Source organism: Carcharhinus amblyrhynchos, chromosome 19 (genome assembly GCF_965287045.1).
Source record: "Carcharhinus amblyrhynchos chromosome 19, sCarAmb.v2.hapA, whole genome shotgun sequence".
NCBI lineage: Eukaryota > Metazoa > Chordata > Chondrichthyes > Carcharhiniformes > Carcharhinidae > Carcharhinus > Carcharhinus amblyrhynchos.
The window spans coordinates 13,174,663-13,199,155 of NC_137342.1; the positions used below are offsets into that span (position 1 = coordinate 13,174,663).

General features: G+C 42.5%; 1 protein-coding gene across 5 annotated transcripts in view; it reads left to right on the plus strand.

Moving 5' to 3' along the window:
* LOC145355316 (anoctamin-2-like) overlaps window positions 1-24,493 on the plus strand; it is a 117,536-nt gene continuing 93,043 nt past the window's right edge. For 3 of the 5 annotated variants that reach the window (XM_080207270.1, XM_080207271.1, XM_080207274.1), the window contains exons 1-4: window positions 1-114; window positions 3,156-3,215; window positions 7,025-7,215; window positions 10,640-10,984. In XM_080207270.1, the coding sequence (XP_080063396.1) occupies window positions 87-114; window positions 3,156-3,215; window positions 7,025-7,215; window positions 10,640-10,984 (624 nt within the window). In that variant the 5' untranslated portion in view covers window positions 1-86. The remainder of the gene's footprint in view (window positions 115-3,155; window positions 3,216-7,024; window positions 7,216-10,639; window positions 10,985-24,493) is intronic. The other 2 variants (XM_080207272.1, XM_080207273.1) reach the window with 1 other exon arrangement.

The window sequence follows — 24,493 nt, forward strand, 5'->3', positions numbered from 1 at the left end:
CACAGTGTGACAGTCCCACCGAGACAGATTAGCCTTCTGTCTCACATCAAATCCACACACACCCTGATCCTGCCCCTGTCCCAAACATGGCAGATCACGGGCGGCCAGAACCCGGTAAGTGTATGCTTGTCATTGATTGTGGAGGGCAGAGTGGGGTGGTCTCTGGTTTTATTCGGGCTTGTTTTGTTGGGGGCAGCCTGGGTGTTTTATCAGTTCGGAATAAAGGGTCAAGGTGAATAGTCCTTCCAAGTGGCTTAACACACGGTTCAGTAAACAAGTAATTCCGGATCCATCTCCAACCACATTGTGTCCTAGAGATTTTAATTTTAAAAATTATTTTAACATTTCCGCTGAGGTTCTGCACCTTTAATACAGGTGGGATATGTGAGATGAGTACATTTCTAATGATAAAAAAAAGTGGATTCTCTGCACTGGGTCACTTCGAATTGCGAAATTACAATAATCCGTTTGTAGTATTCATTCCGTTCAGTCTCACAGTAATCATCGAACTTTTAGTTAAAAAATATTCATTACGTGTATAGATTCCCAGGGATTGCCTTAAAATGAACAACATGCTGAGGTTACAGCGAGACTGTTCCACTTTCCAGTGACACCCTGCCTTTTATTCTTAGAGGAGTTGCCAGGGGAAGAAGTGTCTTTGTTTGATTTTCACATAGATGGGAAGCATTGGATGTAGTTTCTCTGGGTAGGACTGAAAATAGCGTGTATTTTATTTTCTTTAGATCTTTCCTCTTTGGAACTGCAGTGTACATGTTCTGGGGAAAAAAACTAAAAAAAATTGAAATAATTAAGTAAAAGTGAAAATTTAGTTTTGGTTAAAAACATTTTATGAAGTCATTCTATAAAAATTCTGTTCAATTTCAAAGCACGTTTAGATAAAGAGATATTGGTGGGTTCATGATGGGACTGACTGCTCAAACTATGGAGTGCCGTCGAGAGTTGCCCCGCATCTATGGTTTGTTTGAATCATAGAACCTACAGTGCAGAAGGAGGCCATTTGGTCCATTGAGCCTGCACTAACAACAGTTCCAACCAGGCACTATTGCTGTAACCCTCCTAATCCCCCTGAGATACTAAGGGGCAATTTAGCATGGCCAATCCACCTAACCCACATATCTTTGGACTGTCGGAGAAAACCGGACCACCCGGAGGAAACCCACGCAGACACGAGGAGAATGTGTAGACTCCGCACAGTCACCTGAGGCTGGAAATGAACCCCGGCCCCTGGCGCTGTGAGGCAGTGGTGCAAATCACTGTGCCACCGTGCCACCCCATGTGCCAATGTGCCACTGTTCTATTAGAGACATTCTTATCTGACTGATCTCCAAGGTTGTGGGTTCAATTCCCACTTTCCAGACTCCTGGACATCACCCAGACTGAAACACAGAGTGCTGCCATTAAATCATCTCCCCAGCTATGGTTTCAGGTGAATAGAGACCATCCCAGATGGCAGATGAGCTGGTGGGGGTGGGGGTGGGGAGTGGGGGGGGGGCAGTTCATTGATACCCTGGCCAATGTTTATTTCTCAATCAATACCTGAAACAGATATCTGAACATAAAACTGTATAACATAGGAACCGACTCTCCAACCCACAATATGGTGCCGAACATGATGCCAAACTAAATTAATCCCTTCTGCCTGTCCTTGGCCCATATACCTCTATTCCTTGCATATTCATGCACTTTTATAAAAGCCCCTTAAACACCCCTTTCATATTTCCCTCCACCACCACCCCTGACAGTACGTTCCGGACATCTACCACTCTCTGTGTAAAAACTGCCCCTAACATCTCCTTTGAACTGTCAGAGCTGATGGGATGTCACGGTAGCACAGTGGTTAGCACTGCTACTTCACAGCCCCAGGGACCTGGGTTCAACTCCAAGCTTCGGGTCACTACCTGTGTGGAGTTTGCACATTCTCCCCTGCATACATTTCCTCCGGCTGCTCCGGTTTCCTCCCACATTCCGAAAGACACGCATTGACCCAACATGTGCTGGACTGTGGCGACTAGGGGAATTTCACAGTAACTTCATTGCAGTGTTAATGTAAGCCTTACTTGTGACTAATAAATAAACTTTAAAGACTTTGATGAAGCTCTGACAAAGGGCCATCGAGACTCGAAAAGTGTTGCCTCTACTCCCTGTCCACAGATACTGCTGAGATTTTCCAGCATGTTCTGTTTTTGTTTCAGATTCCAGCATCTGCAGTATTTTGCAATTGTCTTTATGTTTTTCAATTGGTGTAGGAAGGAAGTGCATTCTAAAAATGGATGCGTTGGCCCACTAATCACTGGAGCATGGGGGCAAGTCATGTGGTGAAACCTCCAGCAGATTTAATCACTATTGGCAACCCAATTATCTGCCCATGGCTTCATTACTGCCAGTGGGGCCTCCTGTGTTAATTGCCTGCTATGTTTCCTATATTAGGACAGTAAATGTGCTTTGTAAGACATCCTGGCAGAATTTTCCTATCCCACTCGCCACAGGAATCAAAGCCAGTGGGACATGGACCGTACAAAGGTCTATTGACCCCAGGTGGGATGTGGCAGCATTGTAGCGAGCATGGCTGGAGAATACCACTCCCTGTGTCACAGAGGGGCAGCCTTTGAATTTTGCTGTTGGCAGTGCTGCAACATGGGGTTGGTACCTTAGGGCATGACAGGCATTCTTGGCACCTCACTGGTACCATGCAGCCATCTCCGGTACTGGCGCTAAGATATAAGGTACAGCCTGAATTATTGGAAACAAACCTCTGGGGCAGTTCTCAGACATCAGAGGTGAATTGGGTTTTCATTTGGCACTGTGTGGGTTTCCTCTGGGTGCTCCAGTTTCCTCCCACAGTTCAAAAGACGTGCTGGTTAGGTGCATTGACCCAACAGACACTGGACTGTGGTGAGTAGGGGAATTTCACAGTAACTACATTGCAGTGTTAATGTAAGGCTTACTTGTGACTAATAAATAAACTTTCCTTTATTTACTAATATAAGGAAGGAGTTTTCGAAAAGTTTTGAACAAATCTGAAAATATTGATTGGCAAATTTAGCCTTTGTGAAAGAGAGTCAGCAATAAGTACTTACACTGTTTTTTTTTGATAATGGCCAAATTGATGCATATTCTTCAATACTTTTTTATAGGTGATAGACAGGAATTGTCATCTGTTCAAAGTGGATGGGGCCCAGATCGGGGACACAGAGGTGACCAAACACAGACTCCATGTTTCGCACATTCGCTCTCCATTTAGAATGCTTGTTTAAACATTTCACTGTGTTTGAGATTCACTTGGCTTGAACTGAATGTTGGGTGTGATTAATTTGCCCCTTTAATTACTTTGCTCACTAAAATATATTGTAGTGTCGGTCTTCCAAAGGTGACCCCCAGAATGACATTTAAATTTCTTACTTTCTTATTAATCTACTAAAAATGTTTAATCCATGCAAAACTTATATAGACTTGATAATGAGGAAGATTGCACACTAATATGCTCTTATTAAATACATGCAGCAAATGGAGTAGCTATAAAAAGATCTTTGTAATCCCTTAGCAAGCAGATAACCTTGTAATCCTTTTACGTTGCCTGTACCAAGACAGCAGAAGCAACAGGTGAAGCACGCTAGCAGAAGGCTCAAAATCCCCATGTTTCATCTTTAATATCACAGAGCAGTATATTACTGAGCCATGTGACACAGAAAAGACTCTGCCTTGATCCTCAGTCTGCACCGAGTGGGCTAATTTCATTAGGGCCATTTGCCACTCTGGGTTAGCGAAAAGAACACCAGGTTAGAGTCCAACAAATTTATTTGATAGTAAACTCACTAGCTTTCGGGGTTTGCCCCTTCGTCAGGCAAGTGGAATAGAACACTCCACTCACCTGACAAAGGGGCAAACCCCGAAAGTTACTGAGTTTACCATCAAATAAACTTGTTGGATTTAACCTGGTGTTGTGAGACTTTTTACTGTGTTTACCCCAGTCCAATGCTGGCATCCCCACATCCTTAGTGAAAAGAATACAGAGCAGGTTTTCTCACTCCTGATCCGTTGTTATGTAAGGGGGGTCCGTGTTAGTCTGAACATGTCTGGTGAAAATACAGGCAGATTCAGCATTACTGCCTCCTGCAGTTGAACAGCTTCATAATTACTGTCAGCTCTCACATACGCATGGTGACCATTTAGTGAGGTGCAGGTTAAAGAGTGGAGTTATAACCCAACAATAAGTTAACATCCTGTGAGGGGAAGCAGTGATATGAACAATTGAAAGAGAAGATATATAAAAAAGAAAGAGGGGCAACTAAATGAAGACACGGATAGAATGAGAATGGCAGGAGGCAGACTCCGTAAGTTCATATGTTTTTAGTATACATAGGCAGCATGATTGGTACAGGCTTGGAGGACGAAAGGTCCTATTCCTGTGCTGTACTTTTCTTTGTTCTTGTTCTTTAAAAGTTATGAGAAAAAGCTGCGTTTTTTGATTTATTCCTTCATGGGATATGGGCTTCGTAAGTTAAGCCAGCAATTTTTGCCCATCCGTAGTTTTTTTTAAACTTAATTCGTGGGACACAGGCACCAGTGGCTGACCAGCATTTATTGCCCATCCCTCATTGCCCAAGGGCAGATGAGAGTCGACCACATTGCTGTGGCTCTGGACTCCTATGTAGGCCAGACAGGGTAAAGACAGCAGATTTCCTTCCCTAAAGCACATTAGCGAACCAGATGGGTTTTTCCAACATTTGACAATGGTTTCAAGACCATCAGTAGATTTTTAGTTCCAGACATTTTTTTTATTGAATTCAAATTTCTTCTTCTGCCTAGGCAGGATTGGAACCAGGATCCCCAGAGCATTGGCTGAGTTTCTGGGTTAATAGTCCAGTGATATACCACTAGGCCATCGCCTCCCCTACCATTATGAAGGTGGTGGTGAGCTACCTCCTTGAACTGCTGCAGTCCATGTGTTGTTGGAAGCCACAGTGCTGTTAGGAAGGGAGTTCCAGGATTTTGACCCAGCAACAGTGAAGGAACAGCACCATATTTACAAGTTAGGACAATGGATGACTCAGAGGAGAACTTGCAGGGGTGGTGTTTATGTTGGTTCAGTTATCAGTGTTGTGTTGCGCTGGTTGATGTGATTATGTGGATTTTTATCTGGGACATTTGCAGCTGGCATATTGAAGAGTCCATTATCACTTAATGTATCAAAGGTTATATAGAGGGAGTACAGCGAAGGTTTACCAGGCTGATTCCTGGAATGGCAGGTCTATCCTATTAGGAGAAACTAAGTCAGTTTAAGGATTATATTCATTGGAGTTTAGAAGCATGAGGAGGGGTAGGGGGGGTGTTGGTGGTGGTTGATAGAAACTTATAACATTCTAACAGGGTTAGACAGGGTCAATTCAGAAAGAATATTCCCAATGATGAGGGAGTCCAGAACTAGGGGTTATATTTTGAGGACACGGGATGAATCTTTTAAAGGTGAGGAGAAATTTCTTCATCCAGAGGGTGGTGAATGTGTGGAATTCACTACCATAGAAAGTAGTTGAGACCAAAATGTTGTCAGATTTCAAGAAGAAATTACATATAGCTCTTGGGGCTAATGGGATCAAGGGATATGGGTAGAAAGTGGGATCAGGAAATTGAATTTGATGATCAGCCATGACCAAAATAAATGGTAGTGCAGTCTTGAAGGGCCGAATGGCCCTCCTGCTTCTAGTTTCTATGTTTCTAAATCTGAAGGACAGTAATGACATACTAATCTTTCATGATAAACAGAAGATGGAACACTTACATTTATGAAATGCTTTTCATGACTGCCGGATGCCTCAAAGCACTTTACTGCTCACGGAGTAGTTTGGAAGTGCCGTGGTCACTGTTGTGGTTGGTAGGGTTGTTTCAGTGAATGGTTGTCTTTGTGGTTTTATGAGTCACCCCGAGACTCACATAAGGGCCCCGTGCTCAGGGTAATGAGCTTTGGGGGAACCAGTAAATAGTTTGTGGTGATTGTGGAAGAACTAGAAGCTTGGGGGATAATGACTGCATACAGCTGGAGAATCCTTCAAGATGGTGACCTGTGTTCCCTTTAAGCATGCATGATGAAAGCAATGAGTAACCACCTTATGTATCCTTTTCTCTGGACACATGGCTGATTGCTCACTGAAGCAAAGGACCTGCCCTTAGGCAGATCACCACTACATGTTGTACTGTAGGAAATGCAACAGCCAATTTATGTGCAACAGAATCCACAAACAGCACTGAGATAAGGGCCAGATAAATTTCAGGGATCACTCTGTCACTCTTCTTCATGGAACATTCACTCTTTAATAGGGCATTGTTGTTTGGAAAGAGAAATGTTAAGGGACGTGGAAGTGATCAGGAAATTGGGGTTTGACATGGTCATGGAGAATGTAACAAAAACTCTGGTGCAGGCAAGTGGCGTGGTGATGAGCACTGCTGCCTCACAGCGCCAGGGGCCCGGGTTCAATTCTAGCCTCAGGTCACTGTCTGTGTGGAGTTTGCACTTTCTCCCTGTGTCTGTGTGGGTTTCCTCCAGGTGCTCCGGTTTCCTCCCACAGTCCAAAGATGGGTGGATTAGGTGGATTGGCCATGCTAAATTGCCCCTTTGTCACAAGCAGATTAGTAGGATAAATGTGTGGGAATCCGGGAATAGGGCTTGGCTGGGATTGTGGTCGGAGCAGGTTCAATGGACTAATGGCTTTCTTCTGCACTATAGACAGTCTATGATTCGATGAGGCTCGACCTGTTCCAGAACCTCCTCACGTTTTATGTAACACATTTTGCATTCTTGCTTGAAGAAATGACCTAATTTTTAAATTAGATTTAATTTTGTAATCTTTTACAAACTTATACTTGAATACTTTAGTCTATAAAAAACATTTGATCTTATAGAATATGTGAGTTGTCATTTGGATGAGATGTATAGACATAAAATGTATAGGTTCTTTATTTAAAAGTGTCTTGGAAGTGCGATGGATCATTTGTACTTTCTCATTGGCAGGTACACCTATAATTCTTTCACATCATTCATTAGAAAAGCCCAGAGAAGCACGAAGTGTGAGATCAAAAGAGTTTGAAAAGTATCTTACAGTTCCACGATATTTACCACGGACAAATATCACCTTGGCCAGTGGCACTTTGGACAATGCAACCTCAGCTTCACGCAGTGAGGAGGTGCTAGAAAGCCCAACGGTAAGTGTATGTGTGCGTATGCATGTGCGGCGCGCGCGCGTGTGTGTGTGTGTGTGTGTGTGTGTGCATGTGTGTCTGTGTGTGTGCGTGCATGAGTGTGTGTGTGTCTGTATGTGTGCATCTGTATATGTCTGTGTGCATCTGTGTGTCTGTGTATAAATGTGTGTGTGCACATGTGTGCTTGTGTGCATGTGAGTATACATGTGTGCCTGTGTGTGTGCATGTGTATGTGTGTGTATGTGCATGTGTGTGTATGTGCACATGTGTGTGTGCATGCATGTGTGCAAATGTGTGTGCGTGCATGTGTGTATGTGCAGGTGTGTGCGTGAGTGTGAGAGTTTGTGTGTGCATGTGTGTCTGTCTGTGTGCATGTGTATGTGTGTGTAAGATTGTGTGTGTAAGTGTGTGCGCATTGTGCATGTGTGTATGTGTGCGTGTGTCTGTGTGTGTTTGCACATGTGTGTGCCTGTGTGTGCACGTGTTCGTGTGTGTGCGCGTGTGTGTATATGTGTGGGTGAGTGTCTGTGTGTATGTATGTGTGCGTATGTGTGTGTGTATACATGCATGTGTGCATTGTGTGTGTGTGAGAGAGAGTATGTGTATGTGTGTGCAGTTTGTATGTGCGTGTACATGCATGTGTGCATGTGAGAGTATGTATTTGTGTGTGTGTGCAGTTTGTGTGTGTGTGCGCGTGTGTGTGTGCGTGCATGTGTGTGCGCGCGTGTGTGTGTGTGTATGTGTGTGTGTGCGTGCGCGCGCAAGTGTGTGTACGGTTTGTGTGTGTGTGTGTGTGTGTGTGTGTGTATATATATGTGAGACTATGGGGCAATTTTCCAGCCTCGCCGTACGTCAATTCTGGAGAATAATGTGTGGGTGTAAAAATTGGTTTCACATCCAGCCACAAACAGTTTGTAATTCTGCTGGCCAGTTTTAATGGCACAAGCTGGATCATAGAATCATAGATCATACGATCTGTACAGTGCAGAAGGAGGCCAGTCGGCTCATCAAGCCTACACCAACAACAATCCCACTCATGCTCAATCCCCGTAACCCCAAATATTTACCTTGCTGGTCTCCCTGACACTAAGGAGCAATTTGTCATGGCCAGTCAACCTAACCAGCACATCTCTGGACTTTGGATCCTTCAATCGTGCCCAGTGATTAGCATATACGAAGTAGCATTTAAATATGCACAGCCCAAATTCCAGCGCACAGAATTTTCTGGCCTTTGTGCGCGGTGTGAGAGTGGCAAGAATCACACTGGTCTCCACTAGTGCAGGCTTGGTGTAATGGCCATGTTGGGTACCCCATAGGCCATTGGGTGGCCAGAGGCATGGTGGGGGGGGGGGGGGTACCCAAGTGGGCAGTGCCCACCTAGCATTCACACCAGGCATCCTGGTAGTGGCCTCCGGACAGCCTAGCGGTAACAGTTGGGCACCGTCAGTGTGCCAGGGGCAGTGCTGAGTGGATGGGGCTGTGACAGGGTCAGGGGAGAGGGGAGGGTGGCTGGGTGTGGAGGATTAAACAGTGGGGATCTGATGGGGGCAGGGCTATGCCGGAGGGGGAAGGGCTGTGATGGGGAGGTTGTGCAGACATGGTTCATGAAAGTGGTGATGATGGGAGGAATGTCGGGGGTGACGATGAGGGGGAACGTCAAGGGTCAGACAGGAGGATTCATTTGTAGGGCCCCAAAGCCCCAAAGCCGGGGAAAAGGTGGGGTAACATGCTGCCCGGGGGGGGGGGGGGTTGGGGGGGAGATGGGGGGGATGGTGGTGGGAGGGGGGAGTGGGGGTCGGAGGTTCTGATGTCTGTGGGAGGAAGGAGTCTCTCAGTGCACTGCGAGGTCACAGTATTCTTGTATAATAAAATCAGAGTGCTCTGAAGCTGTGCTCAATGATGCCTCACATGGTTACCTCGCATCCAGTTTCAGCATGGAACTCCCAACTCTCCAAAAAAGTGACTGAGTGTGGGAGGACTGTAATGTGGAGCACATCTGAAAGACTGACACGAATCTTCCATTATTCTCACCGTTACCCAGTTAGTTATTTTTTGGGAGAATTTCTGCCCTGTATTTGTGTGCATGTGTTTGTGTGTGTGTGTGCGTGCATGTGTGTGTGTGTGTGCATGCATATGCATGCATGTGTGTGCATGTGTGTGTGTGTGTGTCGCTTGCTCCCAGGGTTGTCATAGTGACCTTAACTGGAAGATTGCATCTCCCCGGGCTCAGTAGTAACTGGGGCGGAGCAGGCAAACCAACTTTAATGTTTTGCCCTTCGTAACTTTACTCTTCTGCCAGTGTTCTGTACCAAAAACAATGAGTAAAGTAAAAAAAAAGTCAATTAAGTTGACCAGAAGGCTGCTGGAATTAAGCGGAGCATTTTTTTTTACCAAAGATGAGATGCTTAATCTTTCTGTGCGAGAAACCTTAAAGTCGGCTTTTCAGAAAACAGTTTGACCTTGTCTCATGGATGTGGTTCCTCTTGGTAACTCTGTGAGTACTCAGCAAAGTACATTTTCATTATAACAAGTAGTTTAATGATGAGGCCAGTCACATCTTTATTTGAACCTTTGCACTTATTATGTGTTCAGCAATTTGAGAATATATTCAATGTTCACTGGGTATTTATTTAAATTAAGTTAAATCTATCAGCTTTGTAGTGGACTTTCATATCAAAAGTAGTTGAACCATATGTATAGTTTAAGTGCATTGCTGGGGTGAAATTGGATTGGAGCTGGGGTACTAAATGGATGCAATTTTGCCATCCACTGCATCACACTTCTGGCACATCCAATTCTGCTGAAATCAATGTTACTGAATGTTGGAGTCATAGCATATGATTAAGCCGTTACTGGCCACGTTTCTTGCCAATGTTTTCACCCTCCATGTCTCAAAGGAAAACTATTTATGGATTACAAAATTATAATCTTAATTTTATAATCTAAAACCTCACCTGACTATATAAAAGATAGTATGGTAACTAAAATACAGTGGGTGAAAAATTATGCAAGTAAATGATTAAACTGAATTGATTTATTATTATCATATGTATCGGGAACAGTGAAAATTATTGTTTCTTTCGAGCTATTACAGACAAATCATACCACTCAAAGAACATAGGGTCAACGGAAAGGATAACGTGCAGAATGTAGTCTTGCAGTTATCAATACGGCGTAGAGAATGATCAGTTTAGTATGTGATAGGACCATTCAAAGGTCCGATGACTGCAGGGAAGAAGCAGTTTTTGAGTTGGTTGGTACTCAGACAACGATATCTTTTTCCTGAAGGAGGAAGGTGAAGAGAGAATGTCTGGGGTGAATGGTTAACTTAGAGGTCTTATAAACAATATTGTTTTCTTTCATGATATTAAGTCATAACAGTTATAAAACAATCTAGAAAACATTACTCATTTTTGCTTTTCCTTAGGTTACCAACAACGACTATGAAGGTAATAAAGAGGGGGACACCAGGAAGGGCTTGTACTTCAGGGATGGGAAGAGAAAGATAGACTATGTTTTGGTTTATCAAATCCGAAAGCAGTCTTTGCTTCCCAGCTGTTATAATTCTCCCACCCACACCCCGAATGGCACGGCAGCAGATCCCCACAGGAGTAAAGCCTGCAAGCAGGTGCCAGAGCAACTGCAGGAGATTGTGTTGGATGTTAGCAGCCGTCAGCATAACGAAACTATTGAGGAACAAAGGAGGGCCCGCCGCGAGGAGTTTGAGAAGAACCTCATGGAGAGCGGACTAGAGATAGAGAAAGACATGGAGGTGAGAACTGATTGAATCTTAATTTTGGGAGGGTTTGCGACCACACGTTATCGTTCATTGCTTTGTGGTTACTTTGCAAAGAAAAATGCTGGAGCAAATTTAAAAGAGTTGTAAATAATGTGATAAAGTTAAGGCTTCTCTGACCCAGCTTCTGTTCAGCTGCCCTGATGCCCTTCCCTTAGGCTCACTGAGCTTGTCGGATTGGATTCCTGTGAAGTCTGTCGGGGTGGTTTACTCTGTTAACGATGCTATATAAATGCAAAGTGTTGTTGGTGGTTGTGTTAGGATTTATCTTGCATTATATCATAACTGTAATTAAGATAAGTAATTCTATTCAAAAGCAAACTGCCAGCTGTTAATTCATCCCATCAGGTATCAGAGATGCTTACTTTTAAAATGTTTTCTTTCCCTTCCCTCTCTTTGATTTTCCCATGATGTCCATCCTGTGCATTATTGCTGAGGCAGTGCAATAAAGTGTATTTATTAGTCACAGGTAAGGCTTACATTAACACTGCAATGAAGTTACTGTGAAAATCCCCTAGTTACTACACTCCAGCGCCTGTTTGGGTACACTGAGGGAGAATTTAGCATGCCCAATGCACTTAACCAGCACGTCCTTGAACTGTGGGATGAAACCCAAGCAACCAGAGGATACCCATGCAGACACAGGGAAAAAGTGCAGACTCCGCACAGACAGTGATCTAATCGGGAATCGAACCCAGGTCCTTGACGCTGTGAGGCAGCAGTGCTAACCACTCTGCCACTGTGCTGCCATAGACAACATCATTCAATGTGAAATGAAATATTTAACTAAAGTCTGAAAAATGATGTCATTCCATTTAATTTAATTTTTCCTAAATCTCAGTCTCCATAATACATATAATGATTTGCGTATTGCTAAAAAAAAGACATGCTTTGGAAGCTTTTCATTTTGCACTCATCAGAATAAAAATGCAAGGATCACAAATGTAGAGTGAACAACAATTTATGCTGCATAAAAAGAGAATGTTGTTTGGTTGGCAAGTGGACTCTGGTTGGTAGAGGTGTTGCCATGGAAAATGCATCAGAGAACAGTTAACTGTTTAAATTCAAGCCAAGCAGGTTGACTTTGATATTTTCATGGCATTTTCATGGGAAATGAAGCAAGGAATTGCCGTCTAACAAGGTTTTGTTTAGTTGAAAAAGACGCAAAACATGGCCATTCTCATTCTGTCTGTAAAGGACAGGCCCTGAGCTTGCAAATATGTAGCTTCTAGTGTGCATAAGTAAACCACATTGCCAGCCTGACTAATCTTAACATGGTGACAGTGCAGTACTTAGCACAGTCAGGATTGTAAAGCAAATGCTGTCCAATTGCAGAATTATATCTAATGGTGGACACTATGTTTTGAGCTTTGAATGCATGAGTTGGTTGGATATGGTCAATTTGCTGTTACAAGTAGCCAAAGTGACGTGCTATTTGATATGATCCGCCAATCATTGGTCAGAACTGACCTGACTGGTATGAATTTGGGCAAAAGCTTGGCAGCTAATTGTTCCCAAATGCATTCTTCATGGCAAAGTCTCTATAAGTTAGAGTCCACTTGCCAATCAATCAGTACTTTCTTCTCATTCAGTATAAATTGTTGCTCCCTTTATAATTGATATCCTTGCATTTCTTTCCTGGTGAGCGCAAGATGAAAAGTTTCTTTTTTCAGCAATGCTCAAGTTCTGAAAATAACCATTTATATTCACCAAAGATCCTTAAACAGCACCTTCCAAACCCATGACCACTTCCCTCTAGAAGGACAAGGGCTGCAGATTCATGGGAACACCACCACCTGCAAGTTCCCCTCCAAGCCACTCACCATCCTGACTTGGAAATATATCACCATTCCTTTGCAGTCGTTAGGTCAAAAAGTCTCTCCCTAACAGCACTATGGGTTGATCCGCAGCAGCGTTTCAAGAAGGCAGCTCACTACCAATTCTCAAGGACAATTAAGGATGGGTAATAAATGTTGACCAGCCAGTGACATCCATGTCCCACAAATAAATAAAACAAAATTGCAATTTCTGTTTTAGGTTTTGCTTCATTTATGTGGCAATAATTGAATCACATTATTGTATTTGTGCTGAGGGGAAATGGCACAAGAGTGTGCAATAGCCTTTGGACTTTACAGGCTAATTGTTTAAAAACTTTCATTGTACAAATTCTCCTAATTTTAGTTCATTATGAAAGGTCTTCTTCAAGCCAAAACAAACTCAAGCAGTCAACAAATCTGATAAAATGTAAGGTGAAATTCTAATCAGAAAGGCTATCAAATTACAATGTATGAAAAGAAAGAAAGGAACTCTTAGCATGTCTTTCTGAAATGCTCCACTATTCCGTTTCACTGATAACATTGACTCATCTGAGTTTAGTCATATTTTCACAGCTGGTTATATTCATTAACAGTAAATCCAAACATAGTTTCCTTGATACTGGTGTATAAGATCTACTCTCATATTTAAAATGATAAAATATTACTTGGGTTTTCAACCCATCAAAATTTACAATATATTGAAGAAATTATCCAATTACTGCAAAGTTTTTCTTTGGCAATTGTATATCCAATTCTCTTACACAAGTTAGTATTCAATCAGTGCCCATCTTCATTTCAAGGAATACAGTCCTGATCAAACTAACTTGTTGCTTTCAAAGAAAATCTTGCCTCTAATTCTTTCACCAATTAGATGTGTGTCCTATAGTTACCGACCTTCTTATCAATGGAAACAGTTTCCCTTAATTTATCAAAAAGCCTTATAATTTTGAAAGGCCTATTAAATCACAGAATCCAGAAGGAGGCTATTCAACCCATTGAGTCTGCACCTATCATAATTAAACCCAGTCCTATCCCCATAACCCCATGCACTTACCCGAGCTAGTCCCCCTGACACTAAGGGACAATTTAGCATGTCCAATCCACCTAACCCACACATCTTTGGACTGTGGGGAGAAACCGGTGCACCCAGAGGAAATCCATGCAGACATGGAGAGAATGTGCAAACTGCACACAGACAATGACCCAAGCTAGGAATTGAACCTGGGTCCCTGGCGCTGTGATGCAGCAATGTTAACCACTGTGTCACCATGCACTGATTGATCCTCCTGGCTCTATTGTAACTACATACATCACTGTTATTCCTAACATTTTGTCCTTTGTGGATAAATGATCACCTGAAACGCCTGGAACTTTAAGTGATAAACAAGACCTTATTTAGGGCAGTAGTTTTGGTAAATGGTCTTCTCCATTTGTTTTATTTCTGAATCAACTAAAAATCTTGAAAGCAAGTTAATACCTGTGTAGTTTTCATCAAAGTCTGCAGCAAATAATCTAGATCTATACAATGCCCATCTGTTACGTGATTTATATTAATTTTAAAACAACTTCAAAGAAGGTTGACCAACACTTCCCATTTTACAAATTTCAAAATAAATTGTTAGTAATTTAGAACCCCTACAGTACAGAAGACGACCATTCAACCCAGCATGTCTGTGCCAACCACAATCCCACCCAGGTCCTATTCCCGTAAGCCCACACTTTTACCCTGACACTAGGGTCAGTTTAGCATGGCCAATCAACCTAACCCACACATCTTTGGACTGTGGGAGGAAATTGCCGGAAGAAACCCACACAGACATGGGAAGAATGTGCAAACTCTACACAGACAGTGACCCGAGGCTTGAACCTGGGACTGTGAACCCGAACATGTGCTGTGAAGCAACAGTGCTAACCACTATGCCACTGTGCCACCCAAATAATTTCCCAGATAACAAAGGGAAACATCCTTCAAATAGTATTTGGTAATGATAAGACCAATTTCATTATGAAGCTATTGAACAAAAGCTCCACCATTGCATGCACATAGTAATAGGATTAGCTCAATTAACCTCTCAAACCTGTTCTGCCATTCACTGAGATGATGGTGGATCTAACTCCACAGACTGGCCTTTGCTCCAAGTCCCTTCCAATCTTTGGTTAACCAAAATGCTTTAATCTCATATTTAAAACTTATAATTGATTCATCATCCAGTGGAAAGGAATTCTAAACTTCTACCAGCTTTTGTATGATGAACCTAATTTCAATCCTGAGAGGTTTTGCTTTAAGTTTTGGGTGTTTTGATTATTCTTTCACAGGTTGTGGGCATCACTGACTAGGCTATCATTATTACCCATCCTTAATTGCCCTTGAGAAGGTGGTGATGACCTGCCTTCTTGAACCGCTGCGAACCTTGTGGTGTAGGCAGACCCACAGTGCTGTTTGGAACAGAGTTTCAGAATTTTGATCCAGCGCTTGGAACAGTGATATAGCTTCAAGTCAGTATGATATGTGACTTGGAGGGGAACTTGCAAGTGGTGATGGTCCCATGCATCTGCTTCCCTTGTCTTTCTAGGTGATAGAGGTCATAGGCTCTCAAGGTGCTGTGGAAGAAGTCTTGATGTATTGCTGCAGTGCATCTTGTAGGTGGTTTGCACTATGCATGGATGGTGTGAATGTTGAAGGTGGTGGCTGGGGTGACATCAAGTGGGCTGCTTTATCCTGGATGATGTTGAGCTTTTTTGAGTGTTGTTGGAGCTGCAATCATCTAGGCAAGTCGAGAATATTCAATGATACTCCTGACTTGTGCCTTGAACCTGGTAGACTGGCTTTTGAGTGTTACTTGCTGCAGAATTCCCAGCCTCTGACCTGCTCTTGTAGCCACAATGTTTATATCGCTGGTCCAGTTCAGTTTGTGGCCAGTGTGGCTGAACCTTTGTGTCCCAAGGATTTCCAGGTCTTCACCACCTCACTACTGTGTTCCCCTACTCCTTTCAGGTCTTACTGTAAACATTTGAGGATCATGGGCCTCACAGCTCAATCTTATTGGTATGATGCTGATTTAACTTTGGGGCTATAAAATCACATGCTGTCTCCTCTAATAGGGTGCGTCCCAGACACCTACCACACCAACCCCTTGCCTTTCCTATCCACCCTCACCCACACCCCTCCAACTCCCAAGCCAAAACTGGCTCCCAACCGTGTGACCCTCAGCAGCTTTAATGGGGCAAATCACCCCACTGTGGGACATGTACATGTCATCATCACTAACACTGGAGACAATCCTGGTTTACTCACCTCACTGCACAGCCATTTTCCAGAAAGCAGATGTGAACAACGCAGACTGACAGATGATGCAAAATTTCCACCTAGGATTTTGATCTCGATTTAAGGCGTCCCTCAGCTGGTCTGCTCCAACATCACACTTCATGTCTTAAGCTCCTATTATCAATTCTACAAAGAATAAATGCTGCTGAAATTGGATGGAGAAATGTGGCTGTGCTGCTCACTAATCCACCAGCTGCTACGTGTGATTAATACAAACACACTGGGTTAATGATTAGATTCTCGAGGACGCTCTTAGCATCTCATCCCTGACAGCAACTCGAGATATGTATTATCTCCCTGCCAATGAATATCAGTAAGAAGTCTCACAACACCAGGTTTAAGTCCAACCAGTTTAGTTGATGGTAATCCCACAAGTTCCCCACAATGAATATCATGCAGTATTTCCATTCAGTATGCTACTAAATATACTTGGATTCACGTTAAGACACACTGGGTAGATTTCTCTAGCTCTTCTGTTGTTGCTTTTTCCCACAGCCAAAGCCTTCTGGTGGGATCTGCTATTCGCAATGAAGTTGATAGTGATTTACATTGCTTGCCCATGTCACTGTTCTGAAACCTGTAGTGGGGGTCGACTTTGGCAGGACTGAAAGATCCAACCTACAGAAAGGGTTAGTGAATTCCACCCATAGGAACATAGAAGGAGGCCATTTGGCCTGTCATGTCTGTGCCTTCAGTCTGCAAGAGCTACTCTGCTAACCCTACTTTCCCTTTTCCTTGTAACCCTGCAATTGCTTTTTCTCTTCCGATTCACTTTTGAAAACCAGTATTGAATCTCCTCCGTCGCACTCGCCCTGAACTCCAGATCCTGAACACTCGCTGCAGAATTTGGCATCCTCCAGTCATAGAATCATAGAAACCCTACAATGCAGAAGGAGGCCATTTGGCCCATTGAGTCTGCACTGACAACAATCCCACCCAGGTCCTATTCTTGAAAGCCCACAGAGTTACCCTGCTAATCCCTCTAACAGACACATCTCAGGACACTAAGCGGCAATTTAGCATTTGACACTAAGCGCCAATCGACCTAACCTGCACAGCTTTGGACTGTGGGAGGAAACCAGAACACCCAGAGGAAACCGACGTAGACACGAAAGAATGTGCAAACTTCACATAGACAGTGACCCAAGCTGGGAATCAAACCCAGGTCCCTGGAGCTGTGAAGCAGCAATGTTAACCACTGTGGCACTGTCCTTCCACCGTTACTCACATTTTCTCCTTCTCTTTTCCGTCGGGACTCCTTGGCTGGAATTCTTCAATTTTTTTCGCCCCCCACCTCCCCCCCCCCACCCCCCCCACCTCTCCCCTGTCACCAGCATCATTGAGAACAGAGAATTTGGCACCCTGCCAAAACGCCACACACTGCAGGGGGACAGGAGAATAATAACCATGGGCGAGGTTGGAGAATTCCGGTCCAAATGGTTTTGAAAACTTCTATTCACCTCCTCTCAACCTTCTTTTCTCCAAGGAGAGTTGTTCCAGCTTCTCCAATCTTTCCATATAACTGAAATCCCTCTTCCTTCGATCTATTCTCATGGATGTTTCCTGCACTCTCTCCAATGTCTTCACACCTTTCCTAAAGTTGGTGTCCAGAACTGGATGCAGTACTCTAGTTGAGGCTGAACCAGTGTTTTACAAATGATTGTCATAACCTCAGCTTTGGTAATCTATGCTTCTATTCATTAAGCGCAGGAGACATATGCCATTCAACCTGCCCTTCCACCTTCAATGATTTGTACACATACCCCAGGTCTGTGTGGTTCTATGCTCTAATTAACAGTTTAAAATAAAACTTCAGATCATTTTTTATGTCCTCGTACTTTATAGACTGCTATGTTCCATGAAGAAGCTAGATAAATACACATAACTTCATTTCTTAAAAGAATAATTAAAACCCAGTTTGTTCAACAATGCTGACATTAAAACATAGCAGCAGACTGCAAATTTTGTCCACTGTGTGGAAATGTTACCATTTTTATATCATGCTGATCATTAGACATATCTACGTAACTTAGTAAGATTTTGGGGTAATCGCTTGCAATGATTTCATGCCCATATCATCTGGTCATGTTTTGAAATCCTATCGTCCGCCCCATCCATTGTAGCGAGCACACCAATCCTTGTGAATGCAGTGGCCGGGATCCTCCGATTGTGTCCGTGACTGGGATCCTCCAGTCCTGCTGCAGTGAATTTGGCTGGGCATCAAATTCTCTGTTCTCACTGGCCGTGGTGGTGGGCTGTTCGACATCGGAGAGTTCAAGACAGTGGATTCATCTAAAGGAGAAAGATTGAACTCATTGAGGAGATAAGCTGCACCAGTTTTACACTCCATTTCATTTCTCAGGTTACAGTTTACTGCATATATTTAATTAACCTTGAGAAAATGATGATGAGCCACCTTTTTGAGCCATTGCAGGTTGTGTAGTGAAGGTGCCCTTGACAATACCGATAAGGAAGGAGTTCCAGGATTTTGACTCACCAGTGGTGAATCGTGATCAATATTCCAGTCGTGATATCATGTGATTTGGAGGGGAACTTGAGGATGATACTGTTCCTGCTCTGTTTCATTCCAGTTTATAGAGATTGCGGGTTTGGGGGGTGTTGCCACAAAGTCACCTTTGAATTTTTTATTCATTTGTGGGACATGGGCATCGCTGGCTGGGCCAGCATTTATTACCCATCCCTGGCTGCCCTTGGAGGGCAGTTGAGAATCAACCACATTGCTGTGGCTGTGGAGTCACATGTAAGCCAGACCAGGTAAGGGATGGCAGATTTCCTTCCCCAAAGGACATTAATGAACGAGATGGGTTTTTCCAACCATCAACAACAGTTTCATGGTTATTGGTAGATTCTTAATTCCAGATATTTTGTATTGGATTCAAATTCCATCAGCTGCAGTGGTGAGATTCAAACCTGGGTCCCCAGAACATTATTTGAGTTTCTGGAGTAAGAGTCTAGCAATAATACCCCTAGGCCATTGTCTCCCCTAATTTCAAGCAATTGTGTCAATATTATGAAGTGTAGTCAGCAACGTCAGTAGAGGAGGATATGGATGCTCAAGTCGGTGGATGGGCTGCTGATCACATGGACTGCTGTCATCCTGAATATTATTAATCTTTTTGATTTGTTGTTGTGGCTGCATTTATCCTGGAAAAGGTCCAACGTTTTATGAGGCTTCTAACTTGTGCATTGTTGTTAGTAAAGAGGCTTTAAGGTATTGCTGCAGAACATCCAACAATTTTGGCAGCTATCTATTCCAGTTGATGATGACCTACCCCATCTTGTGGTGGGCTGCTGTACCTTTCACACTTACACTCATTAGAAATGTTTGGGAGTGGAGGGAGTAAATAAGTCAGAAGATGAACCTCCCTACCACACTTGAACTCAAACATGAAGAGGACACAGGTCACCAGTAGTTACTGAGAGAGAGCCTGGAGACAGGACTCACGAGGGACACTATCACTAATATTGATTATACCATAGCTGTACAATATCTGTAATAAATGAGCCAATCCACTTACGTTACATGTACAAAGCAGGTTTATCAGTGTACGCGATAAATGAGCAGAAATAGTAAGGGGAAAATGCAGCACAGAGAAACTCACGGTGTACCAGGGAAATACTTACCCATAAAATTCACTCAGGTTCTGTACTGTGTATCCTTTGAAATGACTTTGCTTTCACTATGTTTTGCAGTCAATAACTTTATCATGCATTAGATAATTAAATGTGCAAAGTAAAGGTAACACTTCATAAAGGAGTCACATTGTGAAGCTGTATAAAGACTTGTTTGCAGTAACCCTGGCCAAAAAATTCAGTGCTTTTGTCCTACACCTTGAATCTGACCTGCACTGATGCCTAACAGCAATGGAACCTCACAGATTTACCCTATAAATGCCCGCAGAAAATACTCAAGCAATAATATTTAATGCCCACTTGCAGGACTAACTGGAAGGATTAGGCAGTGAGATTCTCAGCCAGCAATCTCCCTGCCTGCTACGCATCACTATCCCCCTGATTGTGTGCCATGCAGCTACACTTTATCCAAGTCTGATGAAGTCTCTGTTTCAGGAAGTATTTTGCTGCAAAGTTCACCAACATTCTTAGGCACATTTTAAGCCCCTCCCTGCAGTCTGGTCTAAATGTTAGATGTGTTGCATGGTGGCACAGTGGTTAGCACTGCTGCCTCACATCACCAAAGACCTGGGTTTGATCCCCGGCTTGGGTCACTGTCTGTGTGGAGTTTGCACGCTCTCTCTGTGCCTGTGTGGGTTTCCTCCAGTTTCCTCTCACAGTACGAAAGATGTGCTGGTTTGGTGCATTGACCATGCTAAATTCTCCCTTAGTGTATACGAAGAGGCACCGGAGTGTGGCAACTGGGGGATTTTCACAGTAACTTCATTACAGTGTTAATGTAAGCCTACTTGTGTCATTAATGAATAAACTTTAAACACTTTGAACTTTGTTGCTATATCATTTATTTCAATGAGGCACCTGGTTTGTACATGTCTGCTGTTGTATGTGTTCCCTGCTAGCACATGGATGTTATGCAAAAAATGATTGCATTACATTGCCATATCTCTGAGGAACCAACTACCCATTATTTCTTCTTCTTCATAGATCCATGTTTCGCTGCTTACATTGGAAGTATCATGTGTACATTAACATGTATTATATACTGTTTGGAGTAATGAATTCGGGAAGGCAATTACTAGGAAAACACAATGCACAGACTACCTTGGTGGGGAGAGGCCCACATACTTGGGATATAATATTCTAAATTCTGGATAGAGCATTCCCAGGAAAGAACCATGCAAAAACTTCCTACAATTACCCAACTTGACTATCATTTGTTGGGAAAAAGAGCTGTGAAAGTGCAAAGTTTGGAGCAGCCATTCCAGCCAAGTCAGAAAAGTGTCTGTTTTTTAGAAGCATAACTTTGCTTTTGAAGGCTCTTGAATTTGAGATTGAACAAACTGGGATTTTTCTCCCTAGAAAGATGGAGGCTGAGGGCCGACCTGATAGAACACTTTTGCACAAATCAACAGGGACTAATTTTCCACTCAATGGTAGCACACTTATTAGTGCTTTGTTGTCTGAGGAATAGTAATTTTCAAAAGAATTAGAATATACGAACTGACAGACAATAAAAAAACTGGCATTTATTCACATTTATTTAATAGAATCATAGAATCCCTACAGTGCAGAAAGAGGCCATTTGGCCCATCGAAGATGCACAGACCACAGTCCCACCCAGGCTCTATCCCCATAACCCCACATGTTTACCCTGCTAATTCCCCCTGATACTAAGGGGCAATTTAGCATGGTCAATCAGCCTAACCCGCACATCTTTGGAATGTGGGAGGAAACCAGAGCACCTGCAAGAAACCCACGTTGACATGGGTAGAATGTACAAACTCTACACAGACCTGAGATAGAAATGCAAAAGTTTGATCTTGAACTTCAGAGAGAATTTTGCATTTGAGGGAAGGGACAGAGAAAGAGACAAAGAGCTTCAGAGAGAGACAGAAACTTAACAGTCTGAAGTGCCTACATGATACTTAATATTAAGGAAGAAAGGAGAGATAGTGATTCAGGCAGAGAGTTTGATTCCTTTGAAGAATTTGATTTCACGAAGAATCTTTGGTTAGTGCCTGTAATTATTGAGGGTGAAATCCTCATTTGAAAAGATAGCTGTGAAAGTGATATGCCGCAGAGACAATAGGACTATAATTTTAGACAGTATTTAGTCAAGTACAGCTATCAATGTGTATGTGAGCTTTTCAGAGAATAATCTGCAGAATACGAGATAGTAAAGAAGGCATTATCAGATGCTCGTGAGCTTGTGCCTCAAGTTTATCAATCAAAGTTTAGAACCAAATGAAAGAGACTCAATCTTTGAGAAGAATACTTGGGAGGAGGGGGTTAGAGAGAATGAGACTGAAGTGTTTTGTTTGGTGAAATTAATAGAGTTATAGCAGTAAGATGCAGATTTAAGGCAGTTATACCAGGCAGCTTACTCTGAAGTTGAGGCAGAATGCATTCCCGAGTATTATTACGATAAAAATAATGCATTAATGAGAGATTAGAGACTGTCTCATGTTCTGGCAGATGAACAGTGGGTGGTATACACCATCTGGACATTGGAATTAAATTTTGACAGTAGTTCTTGAAATTCCAATGAGTGGGCATTTAGGAATTGGGAAAGTATTTCTATTGGCCTGGACTACTTAAAGATGTATTCAAATTTTGTCAAACATGTCACATATGACATGTGATATGACAATCTCAATCTGTAATTAAACCTGAATCTTTACTTCTAATTTCAGCATTAGAGGAATGTTTTACTAGAATTCAGATTGATTGTGTGGGGCCTCTTCCTCAGACTGTAAGTGGAAATCAGTATCTGCTGGCGATTGTGGATATCTCCATCAGATTTCCAGAAGAGAAATTCAAGAAAAATGATAGGAAAGGTGATTGTAGAAGAATTGACTGTTTCTTCAGAAGGAACTCTTCAAATGCAGATAATGAAAACTTATTCCAATTTATAAATCAAAGAACGGGTTTAATAAAGAAACGTCATTACTCCAAACTTGGGGCCTTGCCTTAGGCCACTCCAAGTTCCACACAATTTCACACAGGTTCTTATTTACAGTGAGTCAATTGGTCAGCTGACTATTACTAATCACTATCACTCTGTAATTGGTTCCGTGGTTTACTGGGTCAGCTGACCTTTACATCTTGTTACCATTGGCCACATTATATCCAATACAAGGTTGACATTCTAACATCCACCAAATGATTTACAAGATATGGATTACTAGAAGAAGTACTGTTGGATCAAGGTTGGAATTACATGTCACAGCTGTTTAAAAAAGAAGTGAACAGACTGACAATAAAGCAGTTTAGGGTATTAGTCAATCGCCCTGAATCACAAGGTACCTTTGAGAGATGCTATCAGACTTTATAGGCTATGATGAAAGCAAATAGTCAACTCTACTCACAGATCGGTATCAAGGGATTTCATTCTTGTTTTTTGCTATTAGGGACATCCCTAATGAGTCAACAGGATTCCATCCTTTCACGTTAGTTTATAGTCATGAAGTAAGGCCAACACCAATGTTGTTTCAGGAGAAAATAGTGAGTCAGAGTTCTGAAACTACACTCCTGGACTATGTTATAAAAGTCAGAGAAAGATTAAGTAAGGCATGCGTGCTGGCTAGGGAACTTTTAAAGAATATTATGGCTAGTGATGAAGACAAGTGTGGATAGAAGGGCAAAGGTTTACTGCTATATGGCTGGGGAAGAGGTGTTAGTAACATTGCTGGAGAGAGGCAAACCGTTAAAGGCAAAGTTGGTGAAACTTACCAGATTGTAGAGATGCCAGCATTGGGTTGGGGTGGGCGCAGTTAGAGGTCTCACAACACCAGTTTAGAGTCCAACAGGTTTATTTAGAATCACAAGCTTTCGGAGCACCGCTCCTTTATCCTATATATACCGTGTTTGTGAACCTACATCCACTCACCTGGTGAAGGAGCAGCAAATTTCTAAATAAACCTGTTGGACTTTAACCTGCCATTGTGAGACCTTTTACCTTACCATGTTAAAAAGAGACTGCCTGATGTAAACCGTTTGGCAAATACCCCAGATAGAAAAAAGGGTCAGTGAATATGTCATGTAAATATGCTTAAAAATACTTTGATGTGGAGAATAACCAGAAGAATGCTTAGGCAGTTGTAAAGAAGGAAAATGGGGTACATATGAAGGATTCTGAAATCTTTCTTCTAATTAAATTGAACAATGAGGAATCTAACTGATAGTTAAGTTGCATTCCAGATAAGTGTCAAAAGTGATTTGAAAGAGCTATTGCAGTCACATAATGCCACTTGTGGCATTAAACAGGGGGGAAAATAGATTTAGCGAAGCATGATGTTGATATGGGGAAATTCTGTTTCAATTAGGCACACTCCGATTGATTGAATCCAGTAAAATTAGCTCAAGCGCAAAAATAAATCAAATTCATGTTTCAGAATTACATCACAGAGTTCAGTTGCAATGACTGGAGTTTGCCCATCATGATGGTGCTGAAGCCACAAAGACTGTGGGCAGAATCTTCTGATTGCGCACAACCGGAAATTCCCACCCAAGGTCAATGGACCTTTAAACAGTTCGCCAAATTTTCTGTCCCGCCCGCTATGATTCCCACAGTGGGCCCAATGGGAAAATCCCACATGATATTGATAATCATAAACTAACAAAGGCAGAGTCATATCCTATTCCATGATTGGAGGATTTGATTTGATCTGATTTGATTTATTTTTGTCA